Source organism: Martes martes (assembly GCF_963455335.1).
Source record: "Martes martes genome assembly, chromosome: 1".
Taxonomy (NCBI): Eukaryota; Metazoa; Chordata; class Mammalia; order Carnivora; family Mustelidae; genus Martes; species Martes martes.
The window spans coordinates 126,583,904-126,604,197 of record NC_137888.1 but is presented as its reverse complement, the minus strand read 5'-3'; the positions used below and the strand labels follow the sequence as shown (position 1 = coordinate 126,604,197).

The 20,294-nt window shown below is 36.5% G+C and overlaps 1 protein-coding gene across 5 annotated transcripts in view; it reads left to right on the top strand.

Annotated features, from left to right (window-relative positions):
- CEP63 (centrosomal protein 63) overlaps window positions 1-20,294 on the top strand; it is a 56,425-nt gene that overhangs the window by 18,087 nt on the left and 18,044 nt on the right. For all 5 annotated transcript variants that reach the window (XM_080798744.1, XM_080798741.1, XM_080798745.1 and 2 more), the window contains exons 4-6: window positions 1,120-1,215; window positions 2,271-2,393; window positions 6,770-6,883. In XM_080798744.1, the coding sequence (XP_080654870.1) occupies window positions 1,120-1,215; window positions 2,271-2,393; window positions 6,770-6,883 (333 nt within the window). The remainder of the gene's footprint in view (window positions 1-1,119; window positions 1,216-2,270; window positions 2,394-6,769; window positions 6,884-20,294) is intronic.

Genomic DNA, 20,294 nt, shown 5'->3' with positions numbered 1-20,294 from the left:
TTTTATTTCATTTTATTTTAAATTAATACATATAATATTATATTAGTTTCAGGTATACAACATAGTGATTTGATATTTATATACTTTACGAAATGCTCGCCAAAAAAAAAAAAAAGAAATGCTCACCAAAACTGTAGTTACCATCTGTCACCATACAAAGTTATTATAGTATTATATAATTTTATAATATTATATATAATATATAATATTAACTAAAGTTATTATAGTATTATTGACTATATTCTCTATGTTGTACTTTTTATCCTTGAGAGTTATTTATTTTATAATTGAAAGTTTGTAGCTCTTAATTCCCTTCATCTGTTTTGCCCATCCCCCTGTCTTCCTCACTTCTGGCAACTACCAGTTCTCTGTGTTTATGAATCTGTTTCTGTTTTGTTTTGTTCGCTTGTTTTGTTTTTTAGATTCCACGTATAGGTGAATGATAAGAAGTTTTAAGATCTGTTTCTTGTTTGTTTTGTTTTTGAAATTGCCATTCTATATTGTGATTTTTACCTAGTATTCCCCATTTTCCCTCTCCCTCCTCACTTATTAATAGATGAAATTCTACCCAGTTATGGAGAGATGTAGAGAGAGACTGATGGGTATTGATGGAGGTGAGGGTTGGTCATAAACCAGCTGTGGCTGGTATTAAACCATTGAAGAATGGGTTAGGATAGCGTCCTTACCCTGGTTGGTGGAACTGATTTCTCTGAAGTGAGGTAAATGATAAAGTTTCTAGGCTCCTGGTATCTTTCCACCTGACATTACTATTCTGTTCTTTCATTTATATATTTTTTGCTTGAAGCCTCACTGTTTTTTGTTCAGTATTCTTAGTTTCCAATGTTGTTATAACTTCGTATATCTAATTTTTTATGAGGTTTTTTTTTTTTAATAAAAATTGTTAGAATAAATAAAAGAGCAAGTTTTCATTTAAACCTAGAGATTTTAGAAAGGTTATTAAATAATTAGATGTTTGATTTCCTAAGGAGTAGGGTATTACCATATACCATTGAGAACTTGTTTTTATGGATAGGTACAAAGGTTATTTCCATTTTTTATGTTTCAGGGGTGTTGTTTCAATGCCAGTAATGAAAAATACTACTACCTTTTTGCTTCTAGGTTGGAATGTTGCGTCAACAGTTAGAAGAACATGAAAAAGTCAAACAGGAGATGGCCATGGACTATAAGCAGGAGTTAAAGAAACTACATGAAGAAGTGAGATTTTAATTCTATTATGTGTTGTATAATTCTTTCTCTTTAACCACTAGAATTTTGTCAATGTGCCCATTTCTACTTGATAAAGTAGGAAGTATATAATCCATGGGAGACACGGGGGTAGAAATCTATTTCTCTGTTCTGTGAATCCAGGCAAGAGAATCTTGTCAAATTATATGTTTGGTACTATCTAAACAGGGATTCTAAAATGTGTTTCTCAGTTGAGTACCTGAAAGAAATAAAGCTGTTTTTATATAATACTGTGAAATACTGATACCAATATTGATATCAATATTGAAATAATGATATTTTAGGTTTTTTTAAGATTTTATTTATTTACTTGACAGAGATCACAAGTAGGCAGAGATGCAGGCAGAGAGAGAGGGGGAAGCAGGCTCCCTCCTGAGTAGAGAGCCCGATGCAGGGCTCGATCCCAGGACCCTGGGACCATGACCTGAGCCGGAGGCAGAGGCTTTAACCCACTGAGCCACCCAGGTGCCCCGATATTTTAATCTTTGAGTTAAATCAGTTACTAGATTTTAAGTGATGGAGAATCCAATATATTCAGAAGCATTTTGGGATAAATAAGGAAAGTAAGAAAATTCTAGCAATTTAATATTATTCCTCAGATTGGGAAAAAACACTGCTTTTATTTTTATTTAATTCCAAAATACTCTTGTCCTGCTTATTGAATATCAGGGTTCCACAGGAGAATGGCTTAAGAACCACAGGGGAGGAATTTTTATTTGCTGCTTTTATCATGGGTATGGTTTATGGGGTCCTTAAGTGCAAGGCTATTGTAATAAAAGCTAAAGTTTTGTTTAAAGAGTATTTTTCTTTCAGTTTTTTTCTTCGATGCAATATCTTTCTCTTCTAGTGTTTATTTTTTATATGCAGGTTTGTAGTGTTTTGTATTTAATTTGCAAATCTAACACACTCAGTCTATTTTAAATAGTACTGTTTAGCACTGCTCTTGCTTTCATGATACCAATTTGTTCCACCACCACTGTTTACAAATTCTTAAATTTTAAGTCTAGAAATAACTGTGTCTACAGTTAGGCAGACTGAAGAGAAGCTATGAAAAACTACAGAAAAAGCATATAAGGGACTTCAGAGGAAATGCCAAAAATCACAGGGAAGATCGTTCTGAAATTGAGAGGTTAACTGGAAAAATAGAGGTATGTTCATAGTAATAATTTCTTTGTAGTGGTTGTCAGCCTTCCTGTAGGAAGGTGCTGTTTCTAATAGTCCTAGTTCTGAAACCGATTTTCTACCATCTTCCAGGACTGCCGTGGAGCTATTTCAGAGGTACATCCTGTCATCATCTGGTCCCCAGGGGCTGATGGGCTTACTAGCTATCAGTAGTTCTCACTAGGGCAGTACCACCCTTTGAGAGCATTTGGAAATGTATGGAGACATTGCTTTGGTTGTTCAAATGACTGGGAGTGAAACTGGTGTTGAGGGGACAGGAACTAGGAGCACTAAACCAGGGAATGCCCAGGACCATTCCATACAGGAAGAGTTATCATACCCAGAATACCAATATTGAGAAGTATTGACCACCATTTCCTAGCAGTCTTCTGTGGGCAGTGTCCTTGTCCTATTTAATGCCCAACAGAGTTGGGGCTTAGTAAATGTTGAAAGTACATGGCTTTTCGTACAGAGTACTGTGCATATCAGATTGTTTATCCTCAGTTCCCATTTAGATGTAGTACGCCCTTTACCCCCTCTTTGCTGACTTTGTTTTTATTAAGACTAAGTAACTCTGTGGTTGTTGTGTATGTCGATTCCCAAACAATGTTAAGGGAGGTGGCGAGTTAACACTGCCATAGGTAGATGAAGCAACAGCTCAGGGCTGTCACACTTTTCCCTTTCATCTGCCACTCCCCTCCTCTATCTGTGCCATTGGTTCTCCAGTGTCCCTAAGAATCCCCGAGGTCCTCTTTAGGCTGTCAGAGATTCTGCTCCAGTGTTACTACATGAGACCTAGGAATCTGCATTTTATCCACCTCCCCTGGCTGATTGTAATTTGAGAAACATTGCTCAGCATCTCTCTGTGATTGCTTACAATTTGTCAGAGTGACCTTTCACCCGCAAAAATGCAGTTATCACTACTTAGAATCTTAATTTCTTTGTTTAATATTCTTTTACATCTTAATGGTTTTTTTTTTTAAATATTTTATTTATTTATTTGACAGACAGAGATCATGAGTAGACAGAGAGGCAGGCAGAGAGAGAGGGGGAAGCAGGCTCCCTGCTGAGCAGAGAGCCCGATGCGGGGCTTGATCCCAGGACCCTGGGATCATGACCTGAGCTGAAGGCAGAGGCTTTAACCCACTGAGCCACCCAGGTGCCCCTACATCTTAACGTTTTTATACATTTGAAGAGCTTAGACTCAGAGGGCTGTGCAGATACTGCTTTCTCTCCAGCCACCTTTAGTGACACCTGGGTTTGTTTTCTCCCAAACGCCTTATCTTCCTCTTGCCGCTCATTACCATTCTCCTTTATTTCTACCTCAAAACCGCATCTTTGATTTTCATGTCACAGGCCGGTACCCTCAACCAGTATACATACAACCAAAGTAGCCATCTTCTGATCCCTGAGTTACTTCCTGGCCCAGAGGTTTCAGTGCCCAGGGCATTGTCACTCTCTTCAGTGTTACACTTGTCATGATTCTTGAGGATTTCAGTATCTATAGGGATGATGCTTAGAATACTTGGCTCTTTGAATTTCTTGGTGTTCTTTCCTCCATCCACATCTTGATCTCCTTCTTGTCTCATCCATCCATTCGCACTGCCATTCCATGGGTGTCAGTCATTACCAAACTTACAAACTTCCTGGAATCACATTTTTAATCATCTCATTCTTTAAATGCCATCCTTCTCTTTTCAGTTCATGCCCTCTATTCTCAATAATCTCTTGGCTGTCAATAATCACTTGACCCCATCCCCAAGTGATTGAATTCTGCTACCTTTTCACTGCTCGATAGCTACCCCATGTCCTCACGTGTCAGTCCTTTCACAACTTAAATTCCGTGGTTACATTCCTTACATTCCCCTTCAGCTCTTGCGTTCCTTTCTTCCCTCATGATATTTGCTTGGCAAAATCATTACTCTAGTTAAGTCCAGCTTTGTGCCTGCTCTCTACTTGCCATGTTTGGCAGAACATGGCTGGAGAAAAACATAATCATGCTGACTGGCCTCATTTTAAATTCATGTTCATCTACCTCAGAGAGTTCCTAATGCTCCCAGAATCATACTACATTTCCCCTCACTCTGCTACTTTCCATGATGGCTATTTTATACTTTCTCTTTTCTCAAACTTTCAGTACTTGTTCCCACATTCTCACCATTGGGTGATGATCTTGCTTTCCATTTACTTGAAAAAATGGAAGCAATAAGAAGAGAATTTTCACAAACTTCCAACACTGTCTGCCCCCCTGTTCACATCTGTGTCCATATGCTCTGCCTTCCTGCTGGTGGAACTGTCCATACTCTCCTCGGCCCTTACCCGAGACATGGCTCCAGCCATTCTTTTCTTTTATGCTTCCTCCCTTCCTTTCTACTGGATGTTTTCTGCCACCATCTAGATATCTCCCCTCTTAAATATCCTCTCTTCACCTCTCTCTTCCTCTGGATGCTGCCCCATTTTTCCCTTTCATTTTATAACTAAACTACTTTAGGCACGTATATGTGTCTCCAGTTCGTTTTTGCCCATTTTTTGCATCCACTCAGTAAGGGTTTTGCCCTGTCACTCTCTGGAAGCTATTTATGTGGAGGTCACCAATGAGTTCCACCTTAAAACACTTTCTTGATTTGACTTAGAGAATGACCACGCTTTCCTGGACTTTCTCCTACCTTGTTAGCTACTTCTTCTCAATCTCTTTTGCTACCCACCCTTTTAACATTGGAATACCCTAGGGGTTATATCATTGGACCCTTTCTTTTTTGTATCTGTGCTTACTCCCTTAGTGATATCATTCACTCTCCTATTTTTAGCAATGTATGTATGTTGATAATCCCCACATTTATGTATCCAGTCTTGACTTGTCCTTTTTGCTACAGAGTAATTTCCAGCTACCTGGTTCAGCTGTTCCACAGCTCCACCTTGATGTCTAAAGCTGTGTCAGACTTGACACATCCAAAATAAACTTCCTGGTTTCCTCTTCCCCATCCCCCAACACCATTCCTGTTTAATGGCAACTCCATTCCTCAACTTCTTAAGCCGAAAGCCTTAGAGTGACCCTTGACTTCTCTTTTCTCCACACAGCAGCCACCATGATTCTGTTGTAAGTCAAAGCATGCCCTCTCCTTTACAAAAACCTTCCAGTACTAGCTCTTAAAAGCCAAATTTATCCTGATGACCTATATAGTCTCGCTCCTTGTTAACTGACCTTTCTTTACCTGCTTTTCCCTTATTCCATTTGATCCACACCAGCCTCCTTGCTTACCCTTAAACATACCACGATGCTTCCACTTCAAGCCTTTGTACTTGCCTTTCCCTTCCCAGAATAGTGTAATCTCATCCCCATCTCCCTGGAAGTTTACTTAAATGCCATCCCTTTTTAAAATTGCAACCTCCAACTTTGAGCACTCTGTGCTCCATTTTCTGCAAAACAGGTATGATCATCTAATGTCTTATGCACTGAATGTGTTGCCTTTTGTCAGTTGAGTTGGGCTTGACTTTTTGTGTATTTTGTTAACTATTGTAGCCCTACCACTTAGAACAGTTCCTGACATATATAGGAGAATGGATGAGTGAGTGACTCTCAGAAAGCTGGTTAACAGTGATTATCCCAAACTCACTTCTGACTGCTGGAGTTAAGAATCCTGGAGGACAGTGATATAGAAATCCCTTTGATTTGTCCCATTTTCATAAATATTGGGCTCATTTTCTTATCAACAGAAAGTGATCCGTGATTAATTTTGACTGTTTGGCTTTGGGTTACAAATATCTGTATATCTCTTAGAATTCAGTACAGATATCCCCTTGTTGTTGAGGTTTTTGCAGTTCTTCTGTTGAGATAGTAAAAATTTGGATATCAAAGGGTATTACATTATCTGAGTCTATTTTGTTCCTGAATTTCAGATACTAGAAGTAAGAATTGGGCTACCCATGCGAAAATTTATTTGATCTGTTCAGTTTCTGGGTTTGGATATCAAGAATTTGGGTAGTGGGATCTCCCCATAATCATATTTTGAGATTTTTGTTCTCAAGATCAGTTTTCTGTAAAATCACTAAAAATGATAACAACCTTTAGGTGGCAGCAAATCTATGAAAATCATCACTAACCTAGGATTTAGCATCTGTGTTTCATACTCTTCACCATTAGGGTGTTAAATTTAGAAAGACAGATAATCTAGAGGCACAGAATGTCAGGAATTCAGTATTGCTCCACAGTTCTATCAGTTAAGTGAGTAATGGGGCTCCTGCTGGGGAGAAAGGTGCATGTGTGCCTAGGGAGGAAGGGGAAAATTAAAGTAAAAGTGAATCAGGAAAGCCGGGACAGCAAGGGGAAGCACTTACAAGTTAAGTACCTTAATTGCCTCTTCAGGAATTTCGTCAGAAATCACTGGACTGGGAGAAGCAACGCTTAATTTATCAGCAACAGGTGTCTTCTCTGGAGGCACAGAGGAAGGCTTTGGCTGAACAATCAGAGATAATTCAGGTAGGTTTAAGCCATTTTAAAATAATGAGAGGCCGAGAAGTCTTGATGGCATTGACACTAGCTTCATGTGGTCCGTGTTTCCTCACTCATGTCCACACTCGTGTCCACGCATGTCTTCATGCCACACACTCTTTTGCTTTCTCGCTCCTCCCTCGTGCTCCCTCTTGCCCTCTCTGTCTTGCGTTCTCCTGCTCACTCCACGCTCACACTCATGTCATTTTCTCCTGATCTTGGTCTTCCCTTTTTCTCCCTTTGTGTCCCTCCCCATCTCTCTCTTTCTACCTCGGTTCTTTCTCTGTCTCTCTTTCTACTTCTTTCGGTCTCTGGCTTACTAGTCTGGGTGTTTCTGGCTTTTGGCTTGGCTCCATTTCCGCGTCGTGCTCCATCTCTGCTAACTGGGGGACCTTGGCCGAGATGCCTCAGTTGGGGAGCTTCAGCCCGGCTGCTTGGGCCTACAGGTACCAAGAGACTGACACCGCATTGATCTGCGTACTAACTAAAAGCAATATCTTTGTGACAACAGAAACATGTTCTAGAACTCTAGTAAAAATCTTTTTTTAAATAAAGAACTAGTGACTTAAGCAGAACCAAAGAATAGCTATCTAATTTAGGGATATTTCTTCTTAGAACATATTCTGTTTTTTCAATTAAAAACCAAGAACACAAAAGGAAATGAATATAGAGGGGAATAAATATTTGTGACCATCTGTTGTGTGCTAGACACAGTCTTAATGCCTCTTTTAGATGCAGTTTTCTAGAATATGTGGTTCTGTGTTGTCTGTTTAATATCATGATAATCTGTTAAGATTATCTCAGTTTTATAGAATGAGGGAATTACTGGATAAGTTAAAAGAACTGAAGAGAAGCTTAAAAAAATTTTTTTTAAACAATCTGCATTGTTTGCTGCTTTAACTCTCAGTAATGTTTTGGCTTGTAATCATTCCCCTGAAATATCAGCTGGCCAATTAATTCCCGTGAATGGCTCTGTGACTCCACTCAGGATGGGAGGAGGGGCCCACAGCAACCTCAAGGAAGAAAATTATTTACTAGGCTGCCGCAAGCTAAGCAGTCAGAGTGGGCCAATAAAATCCTGGCTGTCTAGACCACAGTTTTTTTTGACCTGAATGCTAAAGCACTGTGCAAACATAAATAGCTATAAGGCACTGTTATATTCTAATTGTAGCTTTCAGTTTGGAAAAAAAAGAAAATCAAGTCCTGCTTTTTAGTTCTCAATTACTCATCTGTGGAGTATGCTTATTATTGATTGCAAATTCTTTTTTCAAATTACTATTGTGATTACTCTGCATAATTAACTTCATTGTTAGTAAAAGTGAGATTTTTATTTACCATAATTTAGGGAGGCCAGAATAAGAAGCCTTTAAAAAGCCAACATTTGTTTTCCCTGCTAAGGGTATTTGAATCATTCTCCTGGTAGTTTGTTTAAAACTACTTTCCCTGCTTAACTGAAAAATATTACTATAATATATTTCTCTTCCCCCCTTAGCAAACTAAACAAAATTAAATCTTTCTGTGATTCAGTATGTGGCAATGCTGTATGACCATCATTTAAAAAAAAAAAACAAAAACAGAACTTTTAAATTTCTGGATAGTTGTTACCCAGCATTAATAGTTACTATCATTTTGCTAGTCTTTTTTTTTTTTTTTTTTTAATTGTGGTAGAAAACATTAAAATTTGCAGTCTTGGGGTGCCTGGGTGGCTCAGTGGGTTGAAGCCTCCGCCTTCAGCTCGGGTCATGATCCCAGGGTCTTGGGATCGAGCCCTGCTTTGGGCTCTCTGCTCAGCAGGGAGCCTGCTTCCTCCTCTCTCTGCCTGCTTCTCTGCCTACTTGTGATCTCTGTCTGTCAAATAAATAAATAAAATCTTTAAAAAAATTTTTTTTATGATTTTATTTATTTATTTGACAGAGATCACAAGTAGGCAGAGAGGCAGTCAGAGAGAGAGGGGCACACAGATTCTCTGCTGAGCAGAGAGCCTTATGTGGGGCTCGATCCCGGGACCCTGAGATCATGACCTGAGCTGAAGGCAGAGGCTTAACCCACTGAGCCACCCAGGCACCCCTATCTTAACCATTTAGTATAGTAATGTTAACTCCATGCATGTTGTTATGTAACAGAGCTCCAGGACTTGTTTTACTTGTAAAACTAAGACTGTACTGATTGACAATAGCTCATTTTGCCAGTCTTGTTTCATCCTTCCCCACTTTTTACCTTTGAATGGAATACTACAAAGCAAATCACAGAAATTGTCATGTTTCCCAACAGATAAGGACCTTCAAAATTATAATATACCTGTATTACATTAACAGAATAATTTATTAACATAATTTAATATTCAGTCTGTTCAGACTTCCCCAGTTATCTGAAATTATATCTTTGTACAGTTGGATATTCAAATTGGAATCCAGTCAAGGTTGACATGTTACATTTTAGTGATATGTGAGTCACCGTTGAATAGTCAAGCGAGAAAATCTGGGAGGATGGATAAGTGGAGATCAGCATCTACACTTACCCCAGTTTTTAAAAATTTGATATAAACTTTCTTCTTACATATTTTTTAACATCTGGAAGTGGAGTTCCCAATAACTTCTCAATCTTTGAGTCCTATGTTTGCTCAAGTTCTTTTCATCAGCTATTAAAGTTATTGAATACATGTTCATTTTGGAAAAAATGAGAAAATGACAGTGAGACAAGAATTAAATAAAATCACCCATAATTCCATAATTTAGAGATCTCTCATGATTAACATTTTGGTGTAAATTTTGTCCAACTTTTTTTATGTTTCTATGCAGTGCACATTGCAGTCATGTACGTTTACTAGAAAAACACAGTTGTGTGTTAGGGGGGTAATATGTATGTTCGGTTTTTGGATTCCATGATAGATGAAATCATACAGTCTTTGTCTTTCTCTGTCTGACCTGTTTTACTGAGTATAATGCCTTCTAGGTCCATTGGTGTTGTCACAAGTGGCAAGATTTCATTCTTTTTTAATGCCAGTAATATTCCATTCTAATAGAATACGAATACACACCAACACCCGTTCCCCACATCTTCTTTAGCCATTTGTCTATTAATGGACACTTGGGTCGTTTCCATATCTTGGCTAGTTTAAGCAAGTGAGGTAGTGAACATAGCGATGTGGTTATCTCTTTGAGTTGGTATTTTTGTGTTCTTCAGATAAATACCCAGAAGTGGGGTTACTGCATCATATGGTATTTCTAATTTTAATTTTTTTGAGGAGGTGCCAGACTGTTTTCTATAGTGGCTGTACCAATTTGCAATCCCACCAACACTGTATAAGATCTCCCTTTTCTCCACATCCTCACCAATACTCACTATTTTGTCTTTTTGATACTGGCCATTTTGACAGGTGTGAGGTGATATGTCATTGTGGTTCTGATTTGCATTTCCCTGACTATGAGTGATGCTGAGCATCTTTTCATGTGTCTGTTGGTCATCTGGATGTCTCTGGAAAAGTGTCTGTTTATGTCTTCTGCCCAATTTTAAATCAGTTTGTGTAAGTTTTTTATATGTCTTGGATTTTAACCCCGTCTCAGATGTATGACTTGAAAGTATCTTTTCCCATTCAGTAGATTGCCTTTTCATTTTGTTTACAGTGTCTTTTATCATGCAAAACCTTTTTAGTTTGATGTAATTCCGTTTGTTTATTTTAGCTTTTGTTGCCCTTGCCACAGGATACTGGTCCAAAAAAATATTGCTATGACTGTTGTCAGAGAGCTTACTGTCTGTGTTTTCTTCTAGGAGTCTTAGGGTTTCAGTTCTTTTTTTTTTTTTAAATTTATTTGACACAGAGAGAAAGATCACAAGCAGGCAGAGAGGCAGGGGGAAGCAAGCAGGCTCCCCACCGAGCAGAGAGCCCAAACGGGGGGCTCAATCCCAGGACCCCAGGATCACAACCAGAACCTGAAGGCAGAGGCCCCACCCACTGAGCCACCCAGGCACCCCAGGGTTTCAGTTCTTATGTTCAAGTCTTTAATCCATTTTGAATTTTGTATGTAGTGTAAGATAGTGACCTGATATCATGCTTTTGCATGTAGCTGTCTAGTTTTGCCATCATTTATTGAAGAGACTCTCCCCAGTTGTTTGTTCTTTCCTCCTTTGTTATGGGCTAATTGATGATGTAAGTGTGGGCTTATTTCTGGTCTCTATTCTAGTCCGTTAATATATGTGTCTGTTTTCATACCAGTACCATACTGTGTTAATTACTATAGCTTTGTGGGATAGTTTGAAATTAGGGGGCATGATACCTCCAGCTTTGTTTTTTCTCAGTATTGCTTTGGCTACTTAGGATCTTTTGTAGTTCCGCACAAACATTAGGATTCTTTGTTACAGTTATATGGAAAATGCCATTGATATTTTGATGGGGATTGCACTAAATTTGTAGATTGCTTTGGGTAGTATAGGCATTTTAACTATTCCAGTTCATGAGCATGGAATATCTTTCTATTTATTTGTGTTGTCTTCAGTTTCTTTCGTCAGTGTCTTACGGTTTTCAGTGGACATTTATTTCACCTCCTTGGTTAAATTTATTCCTAGGTGTTTTATTCTTTTTGATTCAAATGTAATGGCAGTTATTTTGTAATTGCAATTTTCTGATAGCTCATTATTAGGGTACAGAAATACACTAATATGTTAGTATGTTAATTTTGTATTGTACAGCTTTACAGAATTCATTTATTCTAACAGCTTTTTCTGTAGTCCTTAAGGCTTTCTATATATGATGTTATGCCATCTGCAAATTTTGATAGTTTTATTTTTTCTTTGCCAATATTGATGCCCTTTTATTTCTTTTCCTAGCCTAATTGCTGTGGCCAGGACTTCCAATACTATGTTGAATAAAAGTGGTGAGCGTGGGCATTCTTGTCTTATTTCTGATCTTGAGGAAAAGCTTTCAGCTTGTTGAGTATGAAGTTAGCTGTGGATTTGTCATTTATGGCCTCTATTGTGTTGAGTTATGTTCCCTCTATATCCATTTTGTTAAGAGTTTTTAATCATAATGGATGATGAATTGTCAGATGCTTTTTCTGCTAGTGTGGAGGTGATCATATGATTTTTATCTTCCATTTTGTGGTGTATCACATTGATTTGCAGATGTTGAACCATCCTTATACCACTGGAATAAATCCTACTTGATAATGACCCTTTTAATGTATTGTTGAATTCAGTTTGCTCATATTCTGTTGAGGATTTTTTACACCTGTGTTCAGGGATATTAGCTTATAATTTTCTTTTTTTGTGGTGTCTTTGGTTTTGATACTTGGATAATGCTGGCTTCATAAGTTTGGAAGCTTTCCTTACTCTTCAGTATTTTAGAATAATTTGAGAAGGATAGGTACTAACTTTTTTTAAAAAAGATTTTATTTATTTATTTGACAGAAAGATGGAGAGCACGGGTAGGCAGAGCAGCAGGCAGAGGGAGAGGGAGAAGCAGGCTCTCTGCTGAACAGGGAGCCTGACGTGGGGCTTGATCCCAGGACCCTGGGATTATGACCTGAGCTGAAGGCAGAAGCTTAACTGACAGTTACCCAGGTGCTCTGGTACTAACTTTTCTTTAAATGTTTTGTAGAATTCACCTGTAAAGCTGTCTGGTTCTGGACTTTTGTATTTTGGGAGTTTGAAAATTACTGATTCAGTTCATTACTTGTGATTGGTTGATTCAGATTTTCTATTTCTGTGTGATTTAATCTTGGAAGGTTGTGTGTTTCTAGGAATTTATCCATTCTGAAGGTTTTCCAGTTTGTTGGCATGTAATTTTTTGTGGTAGCCTTTTATGGTCCTTTGTATTTCTGTGGTGTCAGTTGTAACTTCTCTTTCTTTATTTATTTGTTTCTTCTCTCTTTTGTTCTTATCTATCTGGCTAGAGATTTATCAGTTTTGTTTATCTTTTCCAAGGACCAGTTTTTAGTTTCATTGATCTTTTTTATTTTTTAAGCCTCTATTTCATTTATTTCCTCCAACCTTTATTATTTCTTCCTTCTACTAAATTTAGGCTTTGTTCTTCTTTTCCTGTTTCCTTTATGTGTAAAGTTAGACTGTTCATTTGAGATTTTTCTTATTTCTTGATGTAGGCCTCTATCTTTATGAACTTCCCTCTTAGAACTACTTTTGCTGCATAGTGTTTCCATTTCCATTTATCTAAAGATATTTTTTCTTTTTGATTTTTTTGTTGACCACTTAGTTGTTGATAGTATGTTGTGTAGTCTCCTTATGTTTGTGTTTTTTCCAGTTTTCTACTTATAATCAATTTCTCTTTTCATATTGTTGTGGTCAGAAAAGATGCTTGATATGATTTCAGTCTTACTGAATTTATTGTGGTTGGTTTTGTGGCCTAACATGTGATCTGTCCCGGAGAATTCCATTTACACTTGAGAAGAGTGTGTGTTTTGCAGTTTTTGAATGACATGTTTTGTTTCTATCTGTTAAATCCATCTGGTCTAATGTGTCATTTAAGGCCAGTGTTTCCTTATTGATTTTCTGTCTGGATGATCTATCATTGATGTAAATAATGTGTTAAAGTCCCCTACTCTTTAACATATTACTGTCAATTTCTCATTTTATCGCACTTAGTATTTTTTTTTATTATTATTTAGGTACACTAAACACTTTATAATACAGTATTTTATTTGATTATCATGCTTAAATTTTTCCTTTTTAAATATGACAGATCAACAAATGTGTAGTCATAATGATTGCATAGAAGTCCAGTCTACCATTAAATATACCATAATTAACATATTGAATCCCTTATTGGGGTAGAACATTTAGTTTTTTACTTTTTTACTCTTGTAAATAGTGCTTAGGTGAATGTCTTTGTCTAAACATCTGGGAGTATATGTCCATTTATATTCTTAGGACATGCCCTAGAAGTAAAATTGCTATACCAGTGTACTTGTACATTCTTAAAGATTTTAATATATATTGGCAAAGTACTCTCCAAAATTACATTAATCCAGACTTTCACCAGCAGTATTTGGGATTGTCCATTTTCTCACACTTTCCCAATATTGGGCACTATTATTATTTTAAATTTCCCCTTCTTTTAAGCTTGTCTTTGCCAGTCTGATAGGTGAAGAATATGATACATGATTATTTCTTTTAATGTGCATTTCTTTAATTATGAATAAGGTTGTGCATTTTTTCATCTACTTGCAGACATTTCCATTTTTTGTGAATTGTTTGTGTCCTTTGCTCATTTTTGTTTTAGGAGATTTATATTTTATTGTTTTGAAATAGCTCTTCCTACATTAACTATATTATTAATGCTTTGTTGTTTTGTTTCAGTTCTGGGTATTTCCTAGTTTACCTTAATTTTTGCCTAATAGTTTCAATGGAAATACGGTTGTTTTATAAACAATTATTTAGAATTGCTTAATTTTCTTCTAATTTTTTCTGTAGGGTTTCTATCTTTGATGTCATAGTGTAAAGCTTTATCTAAGCCAAGATTTCTTCTGGTTTATAATTTCTTTTTTATATATTTGATCAGATCATTATTATTATATGGTATTTGATAAACTAAGTTTGTTTTTTTTCTAAATGGTTAGCCACATAATTTATTGACTGTTAGATTTTGAGAACTTGACAGTGATTCTAAAATTTTTATGGAAGAATACATGAATGGTACTAAGCATTTTCTAAAAGAGCGAGGGTGATGTTCTATCAAATATTAAAATGTATTATATTAAAAAGAACAGTTCTTAAACAACGTGACATTATTAGATGCAATGATAGAATGATGGTTATATATGCATAGAAAAGGATCCATTTAGTCACTAAAACATAAGGTTATTTCTGTTTAGAAGGCAAGAAATCACGTGCTACTTTCCCTCTTGTCCATATAGAAGTGTTGAAAGGAGATATTAAGGGAAATCTTTGAGAATATTAAAACATTTAAAAAATTGAAGTATTATGCCAGCAGAGAGTATAAAATATTTAGCTGATAAATGTTTTGTGAGAAAAATAGAGGTTGCATTAAATATACATGTTTTCCTTTTGAAATATTTAGATGAGCTCTATATCATTCAAGTTAGTTTTAAATCCACTTCTCAATTTTATATGTATATATATACATATGTATGTATATATATAATATATATATATATTATTTTTAAATATAAAAATCCTTTTCATGTTACAGCCTATGAAGAAAAGATGATCCTAACTTAAATGTTAATCTGTTGTCTTGGTAGAAATATCAGAGTTAATTGAATTGGGTCAGACCTACTGTTGAAAGTTTATGGTGACATAGACACAACAGTGATAAGAGGGTGTTACTGGGAGCCAGTCTCTTAATGGGCTCTTCAAGCTGCTACCTGTTGGAAATGCTGCAAGGCTGTAGCCTGCACTAACATGTTTGGAGTGGACACTGATGCGGAGGTTGATAAAGATGGATCCTGCCACGGTCATAGCTTCATTCTGGGATCCTTTGTTTTTTCATATCACATTGTTCTCAGGAATCTCGCTATCTGGGAAAGCCATTCCATTGAAGCACCAGGATTACAGTAAAGCCAGAGAAGGATTTGACTGCAGTCCCAGCCCCCAGCCCTTTCTCTACTCTCACACTTCCATTGCCCACCTCGGATTTTATTCCCATCTCTTTGACATAAATTGCCTCTTTAATTATTTCTTTACTTTTAATACCTCTTCTGTGAGTTGTATTGTTGAGATAATTCCACCCATTCCAACAGAGTAGTTAGAATGCCACATGTTAGATTAATAAGAGGAAGTTCTGCAGAGGGGCAGAAAGAAGTAGAGAGGGAGAGATGTATGGGGATGGGTTCATATTTACATTTTAATGATAACTGTTATTGTGTGTGCTTCTCTTTGGCTGTACTATAGGAATACTTTAAGCGTTTCAATGGAAACATACCTCCCTGCTAATATTTGAATAGTATAAATTGTATAATGAATTCTTTTAGAAGCGTTATATGTGTGTACTCTGTTACTTTATGTCTCAGTTTTAATTGAACATTAAAGGAATGCAGTATTATAATTGTAACTTTGGCAATATCTTTATCTAGAGGCCTGTTGCCATTTTTGTCTTTTATGAAATTTTTGTCTCCAAGAAAGGCAGGATTACATTTTTTTTCTTTCAGATGGAGTTAGTGTAGTATATTCTTGGTTGTCCAAATACTCATAGTTTGAGGATTTTTAAATGATAAATATTTGCAGTGTGTAAAAAAGCATGATACATAACTGTATGATCTTAATTACATCAAAATGCTTACTTGTGTAGATACACACATGGGACCCAGAAGTCAAACTGTAAACTGCTTGTGATTATGGATGACTTTGTTCTTTGCTTCTTGTGTTTTTCAGGTTCCTCTTACGCATGTGTTAACTTTTAAAAAATAAATTTTTTAAAACCTAAGAAAAAATAAGAAGTGGTTCTGGTTTTGAGTTCAAAAAATTATTGGCAGTGGTTATTGCCAAAAAAGCTCAAAAATATATTAGCCTTAAGATTCTTCTAATGCCAGATATTTAAGAGAAATAATTGTTACTTTATAAGTAGTTTATATGGTTGTTTCTGTTAGTCTCAGAAGAGGTATTTTGGAGATATTCTAGTGTAGTTCTGTTCAATAGAAATAAAATGAGAATTATATGTACCTTAAAATTTTCTAGAAGTCACATTTAAAAAGTAAAAAAGAAAGAGGTAAAGATTTTGTTTATTTGAGAGAGAGAGAGATAGCAAGAGCAGAGTTAGGTGCAGAGGAAGAGAGAAAAGCAGATTCCCCAGTGGGGCTCAAACCCAGAATCCTGGGACCATGACTTGAGCTGAAGGCAGATGCCTAACCGACTGAGCCACCCAGGCGCCTGCTACTGCAGTGTTAAACACATAATGCTAGTGTTTTGTAATTACGTGTTGTCTTTCATCTCGAGTGTCCATTTGGGCAGAGGCTTTCTAGCTCTGTTCTGCCAAGGCCCAGGGCGGCTGTGCAGTTTAAGGTGGGATTGGGAAGGTTTAGCAAGTTGGACTCCAGCCTCTCCTCCGCACCCTCACCCAATCTCTTCAGTTATTTTTTCTGTACAAGGTTCTTTATAAGAGTTTCCCTTGCGGCAGAAAATGTATATATTGCATTTTAAAAGTTTGGACACAGTTGCATGCTTGGCAGTTATTCTTGTGGACCTAAACCTATTTGATTTCTTTTTTTCAGACTGTTATAGGAATCTGGTAAGAAGTTTTTGGTTCTTTACACCAGAATCTTGATCTGTAATTTCTACAAACACTATTTGTCTGTTTCTTCACATTTCTCCTTCTAGCATTCCTCTGCCTTATGGGCACTATTGAGCATCTACGTTATGTGATCATAATATAAGATTTGGGTCCTATACAGTATACAGTAAAATCTTTAATCCATGGCAGATTGATTTCCTAGAGACATTTCCATTTAAATCGCTAAAAATAAAATTGCTAAAAATAAAATTTACCTTTTAAAAATATTTACAATAAGACAGTTTTACTTACACAGACAGTTCATGTCTGTCTTCAGTATTTCGATGAAGTACCTATGTGGATGCAGGATTAAAACTTATGAACGCTAGAAAGTTGGAAACTAAAAACTAGGATAGCTGGGATACACAGCTTAGGAATTATCGAAGTCTGCTGGAACTTAATACTATAGGTCTGTGAGATAGTCACTAACCAGTTTTAATCAATGTACCTCTGTAGATAAATCATTGAAAGAAACTAATTTTTTTGTAAAGAAACTAATTTGAGATACACTGTATTTGGTTAAGTCTTTTAGCTCAGGGATTGTCTAAATATTGATGATAGAACCAATCTTTCCTCTCCTCTATGCACCTTTTTTCTCAAGGAGCAAAATTCCTCAGTTCCCTCCACCCCAAATTTAAACATCTTGTGGTCATTTTGAATCGTCTGAATATGCATGTTTGTAATGTATCTGAAAATACAGAATAATTAACTACATGTAACATGTTCTGGGAAAGGGAAATTTGACCTGGAAAGTTAAGAAGTTTAGTGTTTAAGAAAAAAAACCCAATTTATGAGCTTCCGTAAGAAATAAAATAATACATTATAGTTCCTATATTTCCTGTGATATAAAGAGGAGAGGAATCCAGTTTTCCTGTGTGATGACTCAGATGCAGTTAGACTTCTGCACTAGCGGGAGAATAATGCAGCTGTTCTTGTAGTAGGTGGGCAGCATCTCTTCTCCTGAGGAATCCCTTTACTTTCTCAGTTCTTTCTTACCACTTCCCAAGGTAGTTATTATATGATTTCTTAAGATTTCATTATTTGAGAGCAGTTTTCTGTTTGCAACAACATCGAGAGGGAGGTGCAGAGATTTCCTGTGTGCTCCTATACATGCATGGCCTCCTCCATTCTCAACATTACTCACCAGAATGCTACCTTTGTTACTAGGGATGACCCTACACTGACACATGATAGTTTACTTTAGGGCTTCCTCTTGGTATTGTTTGCTCTGCATGAGTTTGTACAAATGTGTAATGACAATACCTATCATTGTAATAGCATACCGAATATTTTCACGGCCATAAAGTTCCTCTGTGCTTTCCCTGTTCATCTTTCTCCTGCTCTGCATCCCCATAATCACTGATATTTTTATTGTCTCTCTAGTTTTGCCTCTTCCAGAATGTCATATAGTTGGAATCATACACTATATAGTCTTTACAGACGGGCTTCTTTCCCTTATTAATGTGCATTTAAAGTTCCTCCATGTCTTTTCATGTCTTGATAGCTCATGTTTTTAGCACTGAATGATATTCCATTGTTTGGATGTACCACAATTTATTTATCCACTCACTTACCAAAGGACATCTTGGTTGCTTCCAAGTTTTGGCAATTATGAATAAAACTGCTGTGAACATACATGTGCAGGTTTTTGTGAGAACATAATATTTTCAGCTCCTTTGGGTAAATGGCAAGGAACACAATTGCTGGATCATATGGTAAGAATATATTAAATTTCGTAAGAGAACACCACATTGTCTTCCAAAATGTCTATAACATTTTGTATTCATATCAGCCATTCATACCGTGAGAGTTCTTGCTGCTCCACATCCTCATCAGCATTTGGTATCATCATTGTTCCAGATTTTGGTCATTCCAATAGATGTGTAATTATTGTATTAATTTGCATTTCCCTGGTGACATATGATGTAGATCATCTTTTCATATGTCTATTTGCCATCTGTATATCTTTTTTGGTGAGATGTCTTTTCAGGTCTTTGGCCCATTGTTTAATGAGGTTGTTTGTTTCCTTATTCTTGGGTTTTAATCTTGTTATATTTTGTATAATGCTCCTTTATCAGGTATGTCTTTTGCAAATATTTTCTCCCAGCCCCTGGCTTGTCTTGTTGTTCTCTTGATACTGTCTTGCAGGGAGTGGAAGTTTTAAATTTTAATTAAGTTCAGCTTATCAGTTATTTCTTTCAGGGCTCATGTCTTTGGTGTTGTATCTAAAAAAGCATTCCTATACCCAAAGTTATCTAGGTTTTCTTCTATGTTATCTCCTAGGAGTTTATAGTTTTGCATTTTACATTTAGGTCTATGATCCATTTTGAGTTAATTTTTATGAAGTATAGAAGGTCTTTGTCTAGATTTATTTTTTTTGCTTATGAATGTCCAGTTGTTCCAGGACCATTTGTTGAAGAGACTGTCTTTGTTCCATTGTATTGCCTTTGCTCCTTTGTCAAAGATCAATTGACTCTGTTTATAGGGGTCCATTCCTGGGCTCTCTATTCTGTTCTATTAAACGTTTCTCTTTTCTTTCACTGGTATTTTGATGTCTTAATAATCATTGCTTTATAGTAAATCATGAAGTTAGGTAGCATCAGTCCTCCAACTTCTTTTTTTTTTTTTTAACATTTTATTTATTTATTTGACAGAGAGAGAGAGATCCCAAGTAGGCAGAGAGGCAGGCAGAGGGGGGTGGGGGAAGCAGGCTCCCTGCTGAACAGAGAGCCCAATGTTGGGCTCGATCCCAGGACTCTGGGATCATGACCAAAGGCAGAAGCTTAACCCACTGAGCCACCCAGGCACCCCTCCTCCAACTTTTTTCTTCTTCTTCAATATTGTGTTGGCTAATCTGAGTCTTTTGCCTTTCCATGTAAACTTTAGAATCAGTTGGCCAATATCCATAAAATAATTTGCTGGGATTTTGATGGGGATTGTGTTGAACCCATAGATCACAGTGGGAGGAACTGAGATTTTTACAGTATTGAGTTCTCCTATCCATGAACATGGAATTTCTCCTCATTTTCATAGTTCTTTGATTTAATTCATCAGAGTTTTATAGTTTCCTTTAAATAGATCTTATACTTATTTAGTTATATTCATACTTAGATGTTAATATAGATGATACCATGTTTTTAATTTAAATTCCACATGTTTGTT